This window comes from Brachionichthys hirsutus, chromosome 1, assembly GCF_040956055.1.
Source record: "Brachionichthys hirsutus isolate HB-005 chromosome 1, CSIRO-AGI_Bhir_v1, whole genome shotgun sequence".
NCBI lineage: Eukaryota > Metazoa > Chordata > Actinopteri > Lophiiformes > Brachionichthyidae > Brachionichthys > Brachionichthys hirsutus.
In genome coordinates, this window is record NC_090897.1 from 10560995 (window position 1) to 10581940 (window position 20946).

At 40.7% G+C, this 20946-nt stretch overlaps 1 protein-coding gene across 1 annotated transcript; it reads right to left on the reverse strand.

Moving 5' to 3' along the window:
* Positions 1 to 20071, reverse strand: usp10 (ubiquitin specific peptidase 10). Its single transcript, XM_068742518.1, has 15 exons — positions 19839 to 20071; positions 14159 to 14227; positions 13899 to 13944; positions 13488 to 13547; positions 10844 to 12088; positions 8976 to 9067; positions 8424 to 8533; positions 8286 to 8344; positions 8103 to 8206; positions 7609 to 7708; positions 6341 to 6521; positions 5291 to 5456; positions 4325 to 4469; positions 3573 to 3638; positions 1 to 3451 (listed from the first exon to the last, which is right to left on the reverse strand). Exons 1-15 carry the CDS (start codon positions 19857 to 19859, stop codon positions 3264 to 3266), a joined length of 2652 nt encoding a protein of 883 aa, XP_068598619.1. The 5' UTR covers positions 19860 to 20071; the 3' UTR covers positions 1 to 3263.
* Positions 20072 to 20946: the final 875 nt, after the last annotated feature.

The following is a 20946-nucleotide window of genomic DNA, read 5'->3' on the forward strand; positions in this document are numbered from 1 at the left end:
TTTTCTGCACAATCCTTTATTTAAACAATTAACAAAATAGAATGCTGGAGGTTTAAAATTAAAAGACAGTATAGATTTCTTTCAGGGCAAATTTTCCCAGCAGACAGTGTTAGGAGCACAAACTGAAGAGACATTGAAACATTTCACCGACATTTCCCGACCAGCATCGAGAGACTGAAACAAAACTATACAACAGAAAGCTCAGGTGTCCATTCAAAGGCCTAAATCTCAACGCATCCTTTAAAAGTGTGTGTGATGTGGTGTGTGCGTGTGGGGGGGGTGGGGGGGGGGCGTATGCAACTAAAAACTCACACTTTGCTCAGATTTGACTTTCAAATCAGAAGCACAATTGAAACATCTGTTCCGGATGTAAAGATGTACCGACAGTCTAAACAGCATGCCTTCGTTTCCTACATGGGCGGTCTTGAGCTGTGACGACACATGGCTTCAAGACCTCAGATGGCAAAGGCAAAATAAAGGTTGAATTTATACGGAAACGCAGGCAGCGGGACCTAAACGCAGGGGTCCTTTGGTTTACCTGGGACAGTCAATCGAGGCTCGGCATCGATTTATGACTTTCATGGAAGTGTAATATCGGTAATTGAAAATAAATAAAGATTGAAACTTTACTCAAAGATATCGAACCTTGTTGCACTTGTTTGTGGAACTATATTTAATGGGAGAAACCTTTTTTTAACAGTCGGGACCCTAATCTTTGTTTGTGGGACAACCACCATCTTATTGTGGATGAAAGTTGATGCACACAAATAAATCATGTAGAAATACTTCAGCTCATTTTGTAATAATACTGAGATTTTTATACTAGTGGTTGGAATGAAAATGAAATCAAAAATACAGAAATGTAAATAGAGAAAAGAAAAAAAAACGAGTTAAATTTGTATTAATTGTTGTGCTTTAGCCTGTGAGTTCAATCCAAAAACCGATTCAAATGTAAGGAGATCCTTCAGAATGGATCGAGGGCATGGGAAATCCAATAAATGAACAATGACAAGAAAAAGAAAAGAAAAAACTAATACGGTTTAGCAATTCAAACGAAAATCATCACAATCAATAAATGATTAAAAACAAAACAAAAGTAATAACAGCAAACACTATATTCTCGTGTGCACATGTTCTGGATGTTTGTGTAGAGCCAAGCACAGATGTAGACCCAATTACCCAAACACTGGACTGGGAGGCAATGCTGAACCACAGAACAGTAAATCTGCACGGGTCAGGTCCGTTCCCCTGACCCGTTAGACACGAGACGCATTGTTGGCGTCTGATCACACTGAGTGGAAAAACATCAGACACGGATCCTAAGGCAGCCCCCACTTCCTGCTGCGTTTGGGGGTAGAGTGGCTCCAATCTACACCGATAAGCCATCTAAACACAGGTGGAACCTTTAGACCAAAAAAAAAAAGAATGGATAGAGAAGGAAATGTACAAAAGCAAGGGCAGGTTTTGCAGTGGAATCCGTCTTGATTGGTTGATCTCTCCAGTGCAAGAACCGAGACATTAAAACCAGTGCAGTCCTTTTAGGAACCAAACAAGTTTTCAGTCCGATAGTTTCATATTTTACTTTTTTAAACATTTAAACCTAAATATTTGCAAAATAAGGATTTGCCTGTCATATCGTAATCATTAATCATTTTATACTTTGTGCACAAAAGCCGAGTTAATAAATTCTAAAGCACATTATTGTTTTGGATAGCCTATCTAAATCTGAACCCAGACACCACAACAAGGATCTCTCTCAAGAAAGGAAAATGTTCGGTTGCATTCAGCGTACCACTTCATCTTTTCCCAGCGCTAAAAGAGGATTCCAATATTTTTTGAACCAGGCCCCTTTTATTTACATATTTTGGTGTGGAAATTCATGTTCACCACAGGCTTTGGAACAGGTCCAGTAGATTGTTTCAGCCTCATCTTTTTGAGCAGCTCTGTCAAAGTTCAGTCAACTAAAAGCACTTTTTTGCGACTCACAAGCCGAGATCATTGCGCTATCAACATACTGGAAAATGCCTTCTACATATAGACCTCTTTGGAGATTAAAAATCTTGAATCAGAAACAAATCTTACTCAAAGAGAAGCCGTTTGACGATGCAACAGTGGAAACAGTGATTCAAGTTGAAGAGATGGGTTTGGCATTTGCTTCACGCGTTATGGCTAAATAACCAATAAAGGTCGAGCAACGATATCTCGTATGATTAGGAGCAGGACTTTTCAGGTAAAATACAATTCAGTTTATACTCTGAGACAAAAGCCTCCTCTCCTCATTTTTCCAGATGGATAACGAATGATCTCAGACTGGGAGTCGCCAAACGCTCCCAGCACAGCTTTGGTGGAGTTGATGCAACGGAGTGTCGACAGGCAATCTGCTCAACAAATACCAAACAACTGGTGAGTATGAATCTTTTACATTCCAATATGTAAACATGTAGAACCAAAGTTTGAACACGGTGGAATTCCCCTTTCAAATGGTTCCTAAAATGAGGAAGTGGAGGAGCTGTTGGTGCCGGTCGAAGAGAAAAAGCCGATCTGACCTTAGGTGGAGAGACTCATGATAATGCTGGTGCTGAGCCTTTCCAGTGCACCAGGGAAAATTCAAAGACTTTTCAACTGCTGCAAATTCATGAGGTCAAAAGTTCTCCTTTATTAAAAGGCAAACACTAATATATCTGGGCCGTTTCCTGAAAAGGGTCATTCAAAAGAAAAAAAGAGAGAGAAATGAGCCCAGCAGTCCATTTGCAGCTTGTGGTGTTCAGTTCTTCCTTTGTGAGTCTAATGTTCGCTTTCTGAGCAGAGGCGTGCGCCCGGCCAGAGGTGAGTCTCAGGTCCGACCCGGTAACCCCAACTCTACCTTCGTCTATTCAACAGTCCTTTCCTTGTTGCTTTAAAAGTTAAAAAAAAAAAAAAAAAGACAAAACATAGCAGTGGTGCACAGAGAAGAGAGCAGTCACAGGCAAATCTTTGTGAATGCAGCTTGTTTCTCTTCTTACAAAAAGAAAGGGGGGAAAAAAAGACAAGGAGAAGGTGTTGGAAAAGATGGTTCTCAGGAAAGCAGGGGAAAGAGGGATGGAGAGTCGGGCAGTGTTCCTGTTCATTAGTTTGGTGTGTGTTTGTGTCATGTGTAAATGTACTCTAATGACAAGTGCATTTTGAGCATGAATGGTTTTGTGTGCATTTGTGAATATATTGGGCTATTCTTGCATGTATGCTGGGGTGTGTGTGTGTGTGTGCCTGTGTGTGTGTGTGTGTGTCTACAGCAGGTCAAAGCGGCGGTAGTACAGCAGATAGGCCGTGCGTTCTGCAAACTGCTTCACCACCTGGTATTGGCTGATGATCTTCACCGTCTGGTCATCAATGCGCAGCCAGCCGTTGAGACCAATGTGGAAGACATCTGTGGTGTAATGACCACCCGTCGCGCTGTTCCCATGGTGATAGACAACTGGTCAAGAAATAAGTTGGCAAAAATCCATTAGAGCAGCTGAATGCAACTTATCCAACTTGATAACTGGTTGTGTCTGACCAACAATGATTACATTGATTAATTTCAAAAACAAGTGTACCTGCAAAGAGCCTGTAAGTTCTTTGGCCTTTCACCACTTTGCCCCGCACTCCAGATGACAAGAGCTCTGAAAGTAAATCGGAGTTGAAGAAAGTCTTGTCAGTGACTTTAGCAAGAAGTTCTCCAACAGTGCTTCGTTTCTGACGTAGAATGTGCTGCAACACATCCATCGGCCTCCGTGCTGGTGGGGTAACTTGGTTTGTAAAATCACATTGCTAAGTAAGAAAAGTTGCAGCAGTCTGAATGGATGGTGCCAATATTGTGCTATATGGTAGGAAAATAAACAAATATCTGGGGTTTACAAAACCACTTCAAGACTGTAATCCTAATTCCATCTGTGTCTGATTCCTTCATGGACGTCTACAGTCATTTTCCTGTAGCTACACATGATACCAATTTTGCAACAAAGAAAATTCCTCTTGAGAAAGACAACACTGTCCATTTTAATCTAGATGATCAGTCTCTCTTTGGGGTATCATCTTCAGATTATAAATCGTACTGCCACTTGAAGTTAATTCAGCCAACTTGTGGTCTTCATTACTGAAAAGCCAAAATTGATAGTTGTTTCATAAGTTCAAGGCTAAAACGTATTAAAGGAATAAGTTTTGTTAGCATGTGCACACATATTTGCATGCAGTACGTGAACGTTCCACTACTGATCTTAAGATAAGTTTAAACAGGGTAATGTGTGACCCAAGAGGCGCTGGGTCAATCTAAACCCACTGGTGTATTCAGCAGAGTGTGGCTCCCTACCTTTGCTGATTTCCAGGTCAACAGGGTATTCAATGGTCTTGGACAGTTTCTGGCAGCCTCCAGTCTTTTCAAAAACAAACCTCTTGAGATGGAGCACCAGCACTGGGGGAAGCTCTTCCAGAGTCACCCTCCGGCTGATCTCAATCTGAAAACCAGGACAGAAAGACGCCGTCAGAGAACGTACTGTGATGGTCGTAAAATATCATCAAAGAACGTAAATGAAAAGACTCAAGATCTTTTGTAACTGCAGACTAAACAAAACATGTTGCAAGTACAGAACAAGAAGTAATGTGTTGTTGGAAATGCACGAGCCCATAAAAGATCGAATGAATCATTACATTTTGGGGCTTTTACGAGAATGATGGGTTTATCTGTCCACTATACAGCTGTGAAGCAGATGTTCCCTCCACAAGCTGTTCCAGCTCTATTATCGGTTTCACGTATTTTCTTCAACAGTTGTGAGCTCTTGTGTAGTCAGAGCAAACAAAACAATTAGAGACTCCGTTGCTCAGGCGGTTGGGAACTGGAGGGTCACTGGTTCAAGTCCCGGCAGAGAGTGGGGGCTGGTGGGTGTAGAGGGGCCAGTTTACCTCCAGGGTACTGCAGTGGTGCCCTTGAGCAAGGTTCCAACCCCCCTCAACTACTCTGGGTGCCCCTACAAATACATATGCATGTGTGTGGATTGTTTACAGAGGCCCACTATAAATGCAATTTCGTTGTGTACTGTCTTGTACGTGCTTGTACAATAATAAAAATTAAGATAATATTGCTCTTCATCGATATGTAAAATCATCAGGGCACAAATCCATCAGAAATCAGACCTGAATCTATTACGTAAAAATAAAGATTCGTTGTCATTTTTTGTCACTGATGTCAAAACCTGTGCCCAAGAGCAGTTTAGAATAGAATAGAAAGCCTTTATTGTCATTGCATAGTGGATACACGACGAGATTAGTTTCTTCATACCTCCTGCTTGGTTTTAGAAGTGTAGCCTTGCACCGACTCTCGTGCCACTAAAGTTTCTAGAGCCTCCTGGACCGTGTTGATCTTCTCCGACTGAATGTCCAGCTGCAGGGTAAAGAAAGGCTGCAGAGTGGCCGACTCTTTAGAGTTCTGTTGATACACCACCGATCTGACAAAGAAACAAACCAGCCACACGTTAGAAAACAAGACTTCGACCTGAAATCATCACATGAGCAGCCTTTTACGGCTCTTCTAAGCTTAACCCGACTGCACAATCAGGTTAAGCTCCTGATGATTGAATGCTTTCACTACACAACTTAAGAAAAATAATTTTCAAATAGCAAAAATAATTCACAGCCAATTGCTCAGAACAGCACCAATAAACATCTCGGGGGTTTAACCAAGCGCAGCGGGCATGCACACCACACACTCTAAACATTCACTCCTGTATTCTGTTTCTCTCTGGTCACAACCAGAGAAAAGAATCTCTTAAAGTCATTGCAACCAGCAGAGCAGAACTGTGCCAGACCAGAACCTCACAGAACATATTATTTGAGCAGTCAACACCCACACAGGTTCTTAACTGTCTGATTTGTCTGAAAGTTAAGGCCCTTCGTTGGTGAATGCGTATCCCATGTATTGCTGTCGAGACTTCTGACCACAATTGGTCCACAGCGGCTGTTATTATGAACGTTTCTCATGCCAGTCGGACGAAATCTGAATATGTCTAGTGACAGACCACCGTAAACAAAGGTCTTAAACTTTTAAAATGAGCCGCACGGCCAACACGAAGTGCAGCGATAAAGCTGATGCAACTCCGTCCAAAAGGCTGGTGAATTAATTTGGAGCAGGAGCCATAACCATCAACAGGGTGAGGCCATTTTTATTCGGTCTGAGAAATGATGCATGAAGAAAATTAAGCACTAACAAACAATCCACCACCAGTTCACCAGTCATCACACACACACACACACACTAAATACAGGGTTCATTATTTTCATTTCACAGAAAAATGGATTTCTGAAACGTAGCCAAAACCATCTGTCAGCATACCTGATGTGCCCACCAAATATATCCGTGATGGGTGTGCGTACAAAGTCAGCTTGTCGAGTGATGGAAGTCTTATTTCTGGGGCCAACTTGCTCCCATTCGTCCTCACTGCCTTCTTCCTCCTTGTCAGCAACATCTTCCTCCACACCTGCCTGGGACTCAGGCCCGTTGGGCATGGGAGCTTCTGTGCAAAAAAAAAAAAGACAAACCATTTCACTTCAGAGATAAAGTACTGCAAATGACCTAAAAGTATCTTTGTTGGCTGCCTATTCATTGTAATAACGGTTGTTTGTCAAGAGTGTCCTCCAAAAAGATTCTAGCTTCTGGGTTGCTGCCAGGGGTTTTGTGGTCCGCCCAATATTCAGCGGCGGGGATTGCATCATGCCTCTGGCTCAGGTGGGCAATCTGATACGCAACACAAATGTGCATCATGTGCTCTTAAACACGCACCAAAGAAGTTCATCACCCATGGTGCTGTCCCAGAAAAAACATCTGACCATAACCAAATTGGGTTCATCAATACATCTTTCTCATGAGCCATTATCACTCTGACCACGGCCTTTTATGTCACCGTGACAACGTCTTCGTACGCAGACCCTAGCGAACTCCAAGAATGACAAAGATTAGAGGGCTGTTTATTATTATTAGATTTTGATTCGATAGGTATATTAAAATTTTGAAGATCTTTTCCTTCGCATGACGCTGAAATCATTTTTCAGGATGATAAAAGGGATGAGCTAAGAGTGTCAAAGAGTTTCTTAAGTATATCAACTCAGTGATATCGCCAAGAAACAGTCAGAGATTTCAATACGATGGAAAATCGATGGTGGAAATTAATGACAAGGCTCCATCTGTCGGCCGCTATTAGAGAGAGTATAAACCAGCTTGATGGAGATGATTGTTATTCAGTCGTGAAGACGGTGCCTCAGAATGCAGGCATCCACAAGAGCCAAAGGAGCTGCATCAAAGTATTAACTGAGATTTTATTTTTGTTGATTCCATAATTCTTTCAACAACACTAATTCATTATTTAACTCCTCACTTAATCACACATGTCATCAGTTAAAGTAATTACATTTCATTTACTGTGGCACATGTCCATTGGTTTGCTGCAAAATCAAGGGGGGGGGCGCACCAAGTAAATGCACTGGTCCATTTTGATAATGTGGACTTCACCTTTAACATGAATTAAATAAAACTATCTGCAATGAAGTTGTAGCGTGACCTGCCTTCTGGAATGGTTTTACATGGAGGTGGTAAAAGCTGCTTACTCTCGTCCTGTGGTGAGATGAGTTTTTTCAAAGCCAGCATCTCCTCATGTAATCCGTTAAGAGTGAAGCCAAGATACTCCTCTGCATCTTCTTGACGACCCTTCAGAAAACCACGACATCAGCGCCAATTAAATACACAGGCAAACAGTCTGTCTCATAAAACAGGATCTTCAACACATTCAATGTGGATTCAGGAATTAATTGATGGATAATCATATTTTAATCATAAACGTGACAAAATGAGCATAATCATTACATATGAAAAGATAAAAACATCCTTCAAAGTATGAGTCAAATTATTGAATTAAAACGGACCAGGAACTGACTCAGCTTGTATTAGACATGGATCGGGGGAGTTGTCTGAACTGAAATATGTGTACAGTATGTTCCAAACAAGGTGTAGCCAAACCACACGCTATTAAAAAATACAAAAATGTTGATGCATTGTTTCGTCAAATATAAAATAATGTCCGTCAAAAAGCAACACCACTTGCCTTCTCAGAAAGACTCGACTTGATGAGGGTGAGCAGCCTATAAATGTAGGTCGGTTCAAAAGGGACACCGGTCCGGATGTCCTTCACGCTCTTCTCGCCGACTACTGTGGATACAAATGCATTATTTGTGTTGTTACCAGAAATTACACCAAAAGTACTTTGACTTTGAGTTGAATATTTTACCTTGCTGCTTGGCTTTAATAGACACGGGCATGTTGCTGAACTCATTCACCAGTCTTACACTATCGGGACGAAAGACACGACTGTGACATGTCTGCACGAATGCATTTCAATAAATGGGTTTACTGCCATGGGACTTACAAGTTGTCCATCATGGGCGTGGAGGTGCATGGTCTCTGTGCGTCACTATACACAGGAATGGACTTCATCAGGTGATACATGGGAGGGCATGCAACCAGCGCCTGTAGAGTCTGAGTGTTCAGAGTAAAGGAAGAAACAAGCTGCTCCAATGCTTTTCAATTTGACATCCCGGATGAATAGGTCCTAATTTCGTGTCGCGTTATAGCTTGTGAATTTGAGCTGAATTATGAATTGACAAAATGTGAAACTTTTCGCCAGTATTAATTGTCGATACGCTCTTAGTCTTTGGATGACATTCGCTGAAGCTGTGAGGCTCAGCTTTTCTCCTCACATTTTCCACAAAAGCTCAAAACGTATCGACAATTAATACTGGCGAAAAGTTTCAATGTGGATTGTTTAAAAAAAAAAAAAATGCAAATCAGCTTGGGCTAAATGGAATGGCACCAACAAAATAATTAGTTGCGGTAACCATATCGCCATGTGGAAACACTGTGAAAAGATTCAAACACACGCAATCAAATAAATAAATAAAAAAGCAGAGTGAAAGGATACAGCGTTGATATAGCACCAGTTGCCCTTGTTGACCAATCCTCTCGGCTGCAAAGACACTGGTTTATGTATCAACTTCACATTCTCAATATGTTCTGGGGGTTCAAACAAACACAGCAATCTTAAAGATGTATCCACACACAGCTTCAGCAGACTTTGTGAGTATAACAGATTATATCTCAGCATAACAATTCTCATATTCACTAAACTAAATTTTGTTCCTTCTTCTATTCCACTTATTACAAAAGTATAAGATTTTCAGAACAGGAGTAGGGTCTTGCTGTACCACGCCTAGGAAGGGAGACTGCCATGTAAAAACACAGCTCCCATGGTAACGTGGAAAAACACTTGTTACAGACCTGTAATTAGATGAGCAAAAATGTCATGAACGCAGACAATACAGACACAAAACGCCTTCGGAGCGTGACTCGTACTTAAAGACCGACTTATTGCATTATCAGACCGAAACACAAACCTGTGTTTCAACCTGACCAAGTCGCTCTGTCACTATGAACAAATTCATCAGGCCGTGAAACTTTCACTAAACAGTATATGATAGCAGGATTATAAGAGGGGAAAAGCTTCTCTTTTGTTTAAGAAAACCAAAACATTCCAGTGAGTCATAGCGATCCACTAAGATCAACATGTACTCTCCACACTGTGAAATCTGCATCATAATGCAGCACTGCTTGAGTTGAGTGCCTGACCCCTTCATCCGACATAATGACTAATAAGAATAATAATCAGCTTAGGTTCCCTAGCCAATCAATGACTGTTGAGCCGTTTTGGCGGATGACTCCCCACAATGACCCGAGTTTACTAGGCCCAGAATGAATTACTGGCTAATATAAATTAGCTATATGAGCTAACCATAGAATCTATTTTATTTGCTGTAGCTTTTTCCAGTAAAGTGAAGTTTGGTAGTCCCCAGTAAATGGCTCAATTTGTTTAAGCTTTTCACATGGAAATAACCAAACTTTTTTGGTGTCTGTGTCTGTGTCTGTGCGTGTGTGTACATTGTCGCCGTCTGCTCTGACCACAAGGTAAATATCTGGGACAAAGACAACTTTGCTAGACCTTTATGTAAAACAGAGGGGCTGCTGATTGCTGGAAAAACAAAGTTAACAAAACCAGCGGGACACTTAACTTCCTCGTCATTATATTATTCACATGCAGCGATTCATTAATTAACACTGCTAAATTTTAACTACAATGGCTGCAGATCATTTACCAAAATTGAAAAAGTTCCGTTTATATTGTACTTCGGCAGACAATGGACTAGTAGATAGACCTCGCTTTGGTATACTAGATTATAAATTAATATATGTAGATAAAATATAAATAATATTAGAAAGCAAGAGAACCTAGCCTAGTGGCTGTGAATTCATTTAGTCAATCAATAATAATCAAGTCAACTCATGGTCCCTTCCTTAATAAAAAAAGAAGCTGAACATGAAATATACATTTACATAAAACATGCCGTCGTCCCTCTTAAACATCATACTTAACTGAGTAACTGGTGCCTGATGCATGAACATTTGAGTTATTCTAGATGTAGCATCACCATCTAGTGTTCAGATTTAGAATTTATTCATCATAATCGCAATTTGTAATTTTAACTTTTGGTAAACCGTTGCTGAGCAATTGCAGCAACTCATTCCTTCCACTGAGATTTTTTTTTTTTGAAATAGTGTATGGGATTATCAACAGAATACGGAATCTGGTTCATTCCAACCGTCTAAAAACTCAAATATTTAAAAACTACCCCAAGAATGTAGAAGCAGTTCAGTCAGCTCAACTTTGGCCTCAAGTGGAGGGGGTGTAAATGTAACAACACTTCAATCTAAAAAATGTACATCTTCATGGAATACCTGCAAGTTTAGGGGCCATAGGATCCTCTGATACGTGGACAGGGTCATCAGCGACCTCCCCAACTTTCTCGGGCTGCTCCGGCGTACCAACAGAGGGAGACACAACTTCCACAACACTCTTTACCTCGACGAAAGCCTGAGGGCCTCCAGGCAGAGGTTTGGAGTTGTGGAAGAGGCTCGCCCAGGATTTGGGGAGACTGGCAGAAGGTGCAGCTGTGATTGCAGGAGAATGAGCCTGCTCTGTCACTACAGGCTTAGCAGCAGGGTCTAGGGGGGCATGCTGAACCTGCTCGCCTCTCTCACAGTCTTCTTTGTACCCATCTGCACTGGCAGGATTATCAGACTCTGGTATCCCATTTACAACACCACTCTCTGCCAACTCCCTCTCCTCCAGTTCAGTAGTCGTAATATAGGTGGCTACAGGGGAGGAGGCCACAGCAGGCGGAGGTGGAGGTGACTTGGAGCAAGGGCCGTGTGGACTCTCTGACAGTTCGGGACTCTGTGGAGTCAAACGATCTGGCTGCTGATCTGCAGTCCTCAGCTCCTCTGTCATCGCTCTGCTTTGAGACGAGGATGAAGAGGAGGATGTTGCGTTGTTGCCATCTGAAAAAGAGGCAGCGCCACTTGTTAAGTCCAAAGAAGAGTCATCAGGGCTATCACAAGTCCTTTCATTGGCAGTGGCTGTAGGAGCAAACTTGGCTGCTGCCAAGGCAGCTGTTGATGTTGAGGCAGGTCCAGGAATGGAAAGCTCGGCCTTACAGTCCACATCTTCAGCACTGTGGTGTGCGCCGCCAAGTGCATGCCCGTTCACCAGCGCTCCCATAGGTGTCCCATCTGCTGCACTGCTGCTGCTGCTGCTGTTGCTGCTGTTGCTGCTGTTGCTGCTGCTGCCGCCGCCAGTAGATGGGTCCAGGTAGTTGTAGTACCCCGGCGGTCGCTTTTTCTTTTTCTTTCGCTGTCCCAGGCTGCCAGGGAGCCCATCCATGTCCTGGCAGGCCTGATGATTGTCCATGCCCGAGGCCTGGAAGTCAGAACCTTCCAGTGAGTCGAAGAGGGCTCCATCAGGGACGTCGGCAGCTGGAAGTGCCGTCTGTTGAGCCTTTGGAGCCGACTGGCAGCCGAGGATGAACTCTGGAGCCTGTGGGTTGAGTGTGCTTGACACCTTGTATAAAGGGTCGCTCACCCCAATAGCCTTGGCGTCCATCACCTCGTCAACACCAAACTCAATGTGCTGATAATCTTCAGCTGCAGATTACATTGCATAGACTCAATTAGAAACATGTTATATGCATTAATGCGCAATATGTATAGCATGCTATAATTAAATTAAACACAAATATGCAATAGCAATCTAAAAAGCTTGATATAAAGTTCTTATTTCTGAATTAACAGACCACTCTGACAGAAACGATTGTATTAGTAAAAATAATTAAATCTTATAGGACAGTTACTGTTGCTCAAAAATAAAAGAGTGAGCTTCACAATTAGGGTGAAAGAGAAAATGTAATCTTTGAGTTGGTTTGACAAGCAGCTGCCAACCAACCAAGAGAGAGAGCTGTGATTATATGTTGTCTGGATCATTTGTTCCGGGTGGGGGCGTCCATCTCACCACCGAATTTCATCTGGATCAGATCCAGAAGGACGTTAGGAAAAATACTACATTTTAACATTGAAAACTCCATTTATGGATTCACTAATCTTTTACAAATACTGACTCAAATTCACTTTTACTTTTCGTGGTTGGTGTTTATAACCTTTTGGTGATGATCCAGATCACCATGTGGATGGTGTAAATCTATTTATGAGGGGAAAAACATTCCTCTATGGTCACAATAAGTGATTTAACTTCACATATTAATAAATCTTCTCAGTTGTAAAAGGAATCTGCAATGAAAATAGTGCATTTCAGTATCTTACAGGCTTTAGAGGTACGTGTAAAGTGAAAATGTCAGACTACATTTATTGTAGACATTTCAGACATTCATTGTGTTAATCAATGATGCATATTTATAAGCACCATTTCTTTGAAACATTTAATAATTATATTTTCGATGCTTTCCACTGCAGAACAATAACATACAATCAAATGTATGTCATGAGTACAAAGCAAACGTACTTCTATTTAGTTCAGGTTTTTACCGTAGTAGCTTAAATATCGTGCTACTCTGCAGTCAGAAGTGCAAAGTGTGAATATGAATAAAAATAAATATTAGTAAGTGCAAGAAATCCAAGAAACTTTCATCCTGTCACAGCTGACTGGTCACCCAAACCTTAAACCCTGCAGGGGTTAAGTATGAACACAGCAGTTATTCAACCAATGCAATTAGAACGTTGTTAGTGTTACTGCAATCACATAAGATATTCAGCCAAAAATCAACAAACAAACCAAACTTTCTTAAATCACAGAAAATTCAATGCAGTTTTGATTTAATTTGGCGCCCTGCAGAGAAGAAAACGCATTATTTGGAAGCAGACAAGATACATTGTAGTATCTTTAGCATGCAAAGCGCTAGATTTTATCCAGAAGGCAAGAAAAGGGCACAAGGTTTAGAAAGCCACCAGTTTTTGAAACCTGGATTTTGAGTTTTAAAGGAAATGTCAAACAGCTAGTCAAGTCATAGGGTGTCAAACCCCTTAAACTCACCGCAAACCTGCAGTCCCATAGACTCCATAATATAAGGCACAGCAGGAGTGCAGTAACTTCCTAAATAATCAATACAAATAAAAGTAAGGCAATTGTCATATGCAAACTGGTACCATTTCAAAGACAGGTGGCAGCTATTACATTTTTATTTGGTTGCTCAAAATCTGAAATATTGAAGTGACTGATGTATTTTTAAAATGATGAAATGCTTAATGTCTACTGGTAATAAATGATAAATTGCACATATTTTATGTATAAACATGTATAAGAAATCTGTCCACTTTACAATTTAAAAGGACATCTTGGAAAACTACAGCGATGCCATTTCCTAAGACGTACTTACTAATTCTAGCCATTTTCTGATGCAAACAATATATATATGCCATTATTGTGAATTTGAGACGTACGTACCAGAAGACTGAGTAACACAGTGGATTTTGTCATTGAATGGAGGAAGCTGTGAAGACAAAGAGGAAACCTTTAAGTTAACAGAAGCAAGTAAAAACAAAAACAAAAAAAAGTATTTAGGATCTGCCTTTATCAGACATTTTTCAGAGAATTAAAACTAAAAGGTGAGCAGAAGTTCTAAATTATCCAATGTGTAAAAGCGTCCACAGTTATTACCATCCTTTACAATGCTTTGAGATTAAATATTTAGGCTGGCTCCTTACCTCAACATAACATCGTGGAGTCACAAAAAACTGATTGATCTCATCAGGGCTGAATTCCCCAAATATGTACTGTAGGAAGAAATCAATATAAATAATTAGTTTACAAGGCAATATGAAAAAAAAAAAGTTTTTTGACAGAATGAAACAAATATCATCAGAGCCTTCCACATATTTGACATGTGCACGTTTGATTTGAAGTACTATAAACCCAAACTACTACTTAATACATCGTCCACCCCGGAGCAATCAGCTGTTCATCAACGACCATATATTAATTATTTAACTACATATCCCTATCCCATTGTTATTATTTAATATAGTGTAGGCATTGGAAATGATTAATATTGGAATATAAATTGAATTATTTAAAAAGATATACATATCTTGCACATGAATATTGGTTTATCATGAAAAATGTTAGCTGAAGAGAATTTGTGCTTGAAGCACCCACCCCCGTCAGTAGGAAAAATGAACTGCAGTTGTACCATTAGCTGATGAACTTCAGCACGGCCTCAAATACCTCCACAGGTGCATGTGAAACACAGCGATGCAGGAAAGGTGACATGAACTCGCTCGCCGTGTCACTAATCCTGTCAGTGTATCGTGAAAGGGGAGGCATAGAGAAAAGAAAGTGCAGCACAAGCACATGTACCTCTTTGCAAACGGGGCCCACATTGCTGAAATGGCACTACCAGCGACAGCCAGCCGGCCAGAAGCCGACTGCCTTGGGACGGCCAAATAATGCAACCACAACAGAAAGAATGTCTCTTTGCCCCTTTCTGCACGTGTGCTATACATACTCCTTCATACAGCCATACATACTACACAGACGCATCGTATACGGTAGTATTAGATTAGAACGATACATTTCTTTTCATCTTGAATACAATTTACAGACACTTAAGACACTTCCAGACTTGAAAGGCTAAACAAGGTTCAGGATTTTGTCATTCTGTAGACTTCTAATCCTGTTAGTATGGTTTCAGGTTGCTACTTATATCCTCTCATCACATAAGTGGGCTGAGTCACGCTATAATTGCTGATTGTCTTAAAAGCTGTGGGTGTCATACTAAAAGGGAAAATTGTCCATTTGTTGACGCAACACTTCTGATGGCATTGTGCAACTTCACAAACTGCTTTCACCGCTTCTGTATTTTCACTCTAATTTTTCCAAATATCAAACAACTGAGTATTTTTAAGTTGTTGTTGTTTTTTTCCAGTCGTCTCATTATTTCCTGGCTGGAACATCCATCCATCTTCTCGTGGAAGAGACAATCACAATCGTCTCGTCAACAGCCGCTCATCCGCCTTGCGGGTCACGGCTGTTTCTGGAGCCTCTCTCTGCTTGCTACGGGAGACAGGCGAGGTACATCCCAGACGAGATGGAAGCTTGTCGCCTCCCCATGTACCTCCACATCTAAATTTAAAAATCCATTCATTTAAGAATTTTTATTTTTGCTACACTTGGACATCAAACATAGATCACTGCGCTCTTTAGTATAAACTAGCCACACTACCACAAAAGTGTGCTGCTTTAACAATCTCTATACTAACCATAGCAGGGGACACGGGGAGCTATACTGTTCTCTTAAATTGGTACTCAGTTATTAATGAACAACTTGGACGAGCATGAAATTACTGCAACAGCACGACAAATAAAGTCAGACTAGATTTCAACGGATCTCCGGAGCATGCCCGTGCCTGCATATTGGTGTGATGTAATCGGGTTGCATATTACTAGAAGTATGAAATACAGTATGGCCAGAGAATGGATATTGGATATTCATGTTTTGTTTTTTAAAAGACAGGTGCCGGGTGAAAGCAACTGCTCAGCAATTTCAAAATGTGGAAACAGCTTCACTTTCGTATGGTCCGCAATAAGCCCCCGAAAACCATCCACTTCATAACTAATCTGGATTGTTATCTGGGTTTTCTGATAGATGTGAGGCTTGAGGGACAACCCCCTGATTTTAAATATCCTAACGACCAAAAGCACTGTCAAGCATAACTTGAAATAAACCTCAGATAAAATTCAATGCAAACTGAAATGGAAATTTATTAAAACCATCTATCCAAAACAAAGACAATTACACAGGCCCCGCAATGTCTTCTACTTTTCATTCTAAAAATTACATTTGTCTTTTGAAGTACGAGCTTGATTCAACTTGCCGGCGTTGGATGGTAATGTTTGAATTCTGCTACACTTTAAACTATTTTTAATAATCATTTTTCTCTTCGCGTTAACAGAATTAATGCTGTTGCAAACGTTAGCTTCGGACCATTTGTCAATCAAAACAATGTATCTGAATTATTTCAGCAATTTTCCAAACATTTCATTTATTCAAATATTATGTCTTTGACATAAACAGTTAAGAAAAAACGTGTTGGTTTGACTCAAGAAGAAAATTTATGGAGGACAGGCTGGCCTTTTATTTATTTAACATTTCATAACAATTTCCCATCACCAATTTGTGAAAATTATCTGCAGATAATGAAGGAAAAACTGGTAGTTCCACCCTAGCCGACAGTAGTACGCCGGCATTGAGCATGCTATTGGTACCTTTGGCTCAAAGTGCAGCCAGAGGTACCAGGAATGTTTGACAAAAGGCTTGTTGATAGCGTCTGTAGGCAAGAGGTTACGTAGATGAAGCCAGATTAAAACAGGACTCTCCAGTTAGGATTGATGAATATCTGCAGCAGATTATTGGCATCACGTTAAGGTTGGAGGCAGAGTAAAAACTCATAATAAAATAAAAGCATTTCAAGTTATTTTTTTCTTGAAATGCATTTCACTCATGCTAAACACTTAACATGTTTAGTTTCCATTTCCAAGGCGGAGATATGCAACCTCTGTAGTTTCCCCCTCACTATTTGGTTAAGTATTCATTAAGCAGAGTTCCACAATGTAGCACAAAAAATAGAATTCAAAAGTATGACCTTAATTTAAACTCTGCTCAGGGTATAACACTCTGCCTTGTACCCTGAAGATTGCAGGATCAGCGCATTGCAGTACATGTGCCATTCTTATTACCTAAAAAGGAAGGATGTGCAGCCAACATGATTTAACACCTTGACCTCTATGGTATAAAACTCAGTAGGTGTACTATGGTCCAATGTGCAGTACTGCAGTAACAATCCCCCACACCTGCTTCACCATCCTCCTCACATCCAGCGTGACCTTGTCCCAATCAACAAATTGAAAATTAACATTTCTTTTATTCTCAACTGTAAGGCCACAATTTTCTATAAAATATCTGAACTGAAATGTGTGCCTCTGAACAAGGTGCAATGCTCCAACAACATGCTACGAATATATGAATGTCTTCACAACACAGTCACAGGTCAGCTCCATGACAATGGGTGTTTGTTTACTGCTTGAACGGGCACATGATTAAGACATCTTCACACTGAGAACTACATTTATGAACTTGATGCATGTAAATTAATGTCATAGGCATGTAGCGCAAACACTGAACTAAAGTTGTCCTTCAGGTTAATCATCTCAGAGCCTGCTCATCATGAAAGCTGGTTCAGTAGTCACTAATAGTCAGTGAAAGACAATTGAGTTTTTTTATTCTGTTGTCTGCTTCAGAGGTTGACATTTCAAAGTTCACTCGGCTTGGCAGGCTGATTGGCTAAAAGGCAGCGTCTGTCCCTCCTCAAAGCAGGAAATATTTTTGTTCTTTACTGCATTCTGGCTTTGATTAATAAATGACTGGAAATCTCACCAGAGTTCAATAATTAATAATGAATCAACCTTTTTATTACACAATATTATGCACTCTATAAAAAGCAATTGTTATTATTAAAATATAAACATCATTTACATGCAATGTGTTTTTTTAAACAATTGAATATTCCAATATTAATTCAGCATTTCTAAGTTGAAAACTTGTCAAAACTTTAGTTAATGAATTTGTAATGAATTCCCAGTTGGTAAATTAAAGCATCTTTTTATCTGCATTATACGTAGTGTAGGGCCCAGCAGTTCCAGACAGACCTGTTTTACAATGTGCATACTTGGGAGAGTGATATCTCTTGCATTGCTAGTCTCTGTTCATATGCACGAGGTTATTTGACTGCCACGCCCGTTGATCAACTTTACTATTGAACGTTTTACCCGGCTCACATCCGTATTGTATGATCTTACAATACCCATTGTATTTTACACCGGCAGTGTTTGTAATACGCGAAACATTGAAATCAAATAACCAGAAAAAAAAATAATCAAATTTTTCCACGAAATCAAATTTACTTATTTATAAAGCTGAAAAAACTAGGCAGCTGTTAAAGTGAAGATCAATACTCAGTTTAGACTAATTAGGTAATTTTTATGTCAATTATTGCATGCATTTGCAGAGTGGCAATAAATGCAGCATTACAGTAGAATAATTCAATCTCAATGGATATATGTTTTATTCATTAGAAAGTAACAATATTATTTTACTGGTGATCACAAGAAACACGAAGAAAGTGTTTTTGGGACGCTGCCGGGTTAAGACCAAACACTTTCACCTCGTTAAACAGCGAACCAATAGGAATGGAGGACGCGTGGAAACACGCAGAATCAAGTCTTCAGCGAAGCATTCGTTTTCTGTCCCTTCACTATTAAGCAGAGCTTGAACCCGATGAAGCATGTATCTTTGGTTTAAGACATTATTTTACTTATATGGCGAGCGTTTACGCCAAGATAAACTTTAACTACTAGAACATTCAGACCTTGAATGTGTGCATCTACATTTATAGCTAAACTCCAATCTGGGCCTTCCCACATGACGGCTAACTTCCTCACAAAAATAAAAAGAAAGATCCATCCAAGTCAAACGGAATCAGGCGGGATATGCCACTAATGTCGCGCAACATTGTGCACGCGCATTCTTTTATTTTTACTGCCCCACTTGCGCCTTTATCAAATAAACGTTCTCTACCAATAAGGGCCCACACTGTCGCATTTGCATTTAGCCAATCAGCTAACGTTAGCGGACTCGCTGAAAAGTACACCCAACCCATACCACCTGTGCAAAGCTGTTAGCTTGCTATGAGCTAAGGTAGCAGAACGCAATGATTTACTTGGTCATACCTGTTGGACACGGCGATTTATCGCACGCACACCACTCTGCGAAACGCTTATTATGTATATAAAGAAGCCAGCGCAAATCTAATATGCAGTTATTACCAGCTATAATAACATGGACTCGGGGAAGGCCTGTCGCAGGAGTGGGCAGGTGGGCCATGCGTACACGCAGCACTTTTCTGTCACTTAGCTCTGGGAGATAAGATGTGACACTTGCGGGATCTCCCACGCAATTGACGCTGATACGACATTCAGCACGATATCGTGTTTTTGTGTGTGTTTACATCACACACAAAAACACGTCAAATTGCACCACTGTCTTATGAATGAAGAAGAAGAAGCCCGGGGCCTGATGACTACCATGTTGATGTTTCAATGAGGCTTAGCATTAGCAAGCACTTTTTTTGTGCTTACATTTCCAATGACACGACAAGCCAGACGTTTCAAACAGCAAGACCAACCAAACCCATTTGCAAATACAGACTGACATCACATTAGTAAAGAATATTGTGCGCATATGGTACCATCGCAAGCCCACGAGCAACGTTACGCGACGCGCAGCAATGGTTGTTTTGCTGGCTAATGCTAGCCAGCTAGCTTAGCTACCTGGTTGCTGTAGGAAGCCATGCTCCCGGTGAGATTCTCTCTTCTCCGCCGACGAGATGAAAACTCTCCCGAGGAGATGCTGTACGTTTGTAATGACAGTTACCAAAGGCTGTCCTACTTCGACGTCATTGTCATTTTCCCAACGCGTTCGTGGAAGTGGGTAAAATCTGATCCATGTAATGCTTCAGCAGTTCACGCTGCTCGTCTCGCCGTCACCGCCATTTCGCTGTAGCCTCCTTCCTCCTTGCTTGCTAGCCGAAAGCAGCGCGCGCCGCGGTCGGTCGCAGCGGCAGCGCGAGCTCGAGGGATGAATCAAACACTTCCGGTGGCGTTTCCCCTCTTGGGCTTCACAATAACGTGTTGATCGCAATTAATTTTTTAATAAATTGTATACTTTGGCCTGTAACATCTGGTGCGCGAAGCTATGATCACATTTTATCTTCTTATTTCAAAGCATGAAATGAGTATATATATTGTGAAACAGTGTGTTTGACTTTACTCAACACATTTTAGGATGTACCTAATGTAAAGAAATGGCGATTAACTATCCAGTGTGCTAAAAGTAGGACCTAAAGATCAGGTAAAAGACAGAACCTGGTCCGTTAATTTACATTTGTTCTTAAGAGTCGTAAGATTTAATAGACTGTTGTTTTTAAGGACCCGAGTTTTGTACGAATTAAAATGGGAATCAGCTTATTCCTTAATATCGCTGATATATTTATTCCTATAATAAGGGAAAATTTAAGCGGAAATTACATAATCTTTCGTTTAAGTGAATTAAGAGGGATTCAGCTTTAAGTATGGATAGGAATTTAAGTTCCATAATTTTCACATGTTAATCGGTATATAATAACAGGTATGCCCCGTGTAATAAACGTGGTGTCTGTTCTGTTCACGTCCGGGTTGGCGAGGATATTTACGTTTTGACAAGTCGAGCTTAATACGCTTCATAGTTTAGTAGGTCGATTACAACATAAACATAATAAATATTTTGTTTTACTTTAGATTAAAAGTACTGTATTTAATTCTCTAAAAGGCCTCGAACCCGGTGGGCGTGGCACAGCACAGGTGCGTCGCAGGAAAGGGAGTATACAGGAAGTGAAGCGTG

Excerpts from the sequence above, each read along its gene's own strand:
- usp10 (XM_068742518.1), bottom strand. The coding sequence starts at position 19,859 with ATGGCTTCCTACAGCAACCAG. Across the intron at positions 6,522-7,608 it reads CATCTCACCACAGGACGAGA|AAGCTCCCATGCCCAACGGG; the intron begins GTAAGCAGCTTT and ends TTTTTTGCACAG. Across the intron at positions 5,457-6,340 it reads ATATTTGGTGGGCACATCAG|ATCGGTGGTGTATCAACAGA; the intron begins GTATGCTGACAG and ends TTTCTTTGTCAG.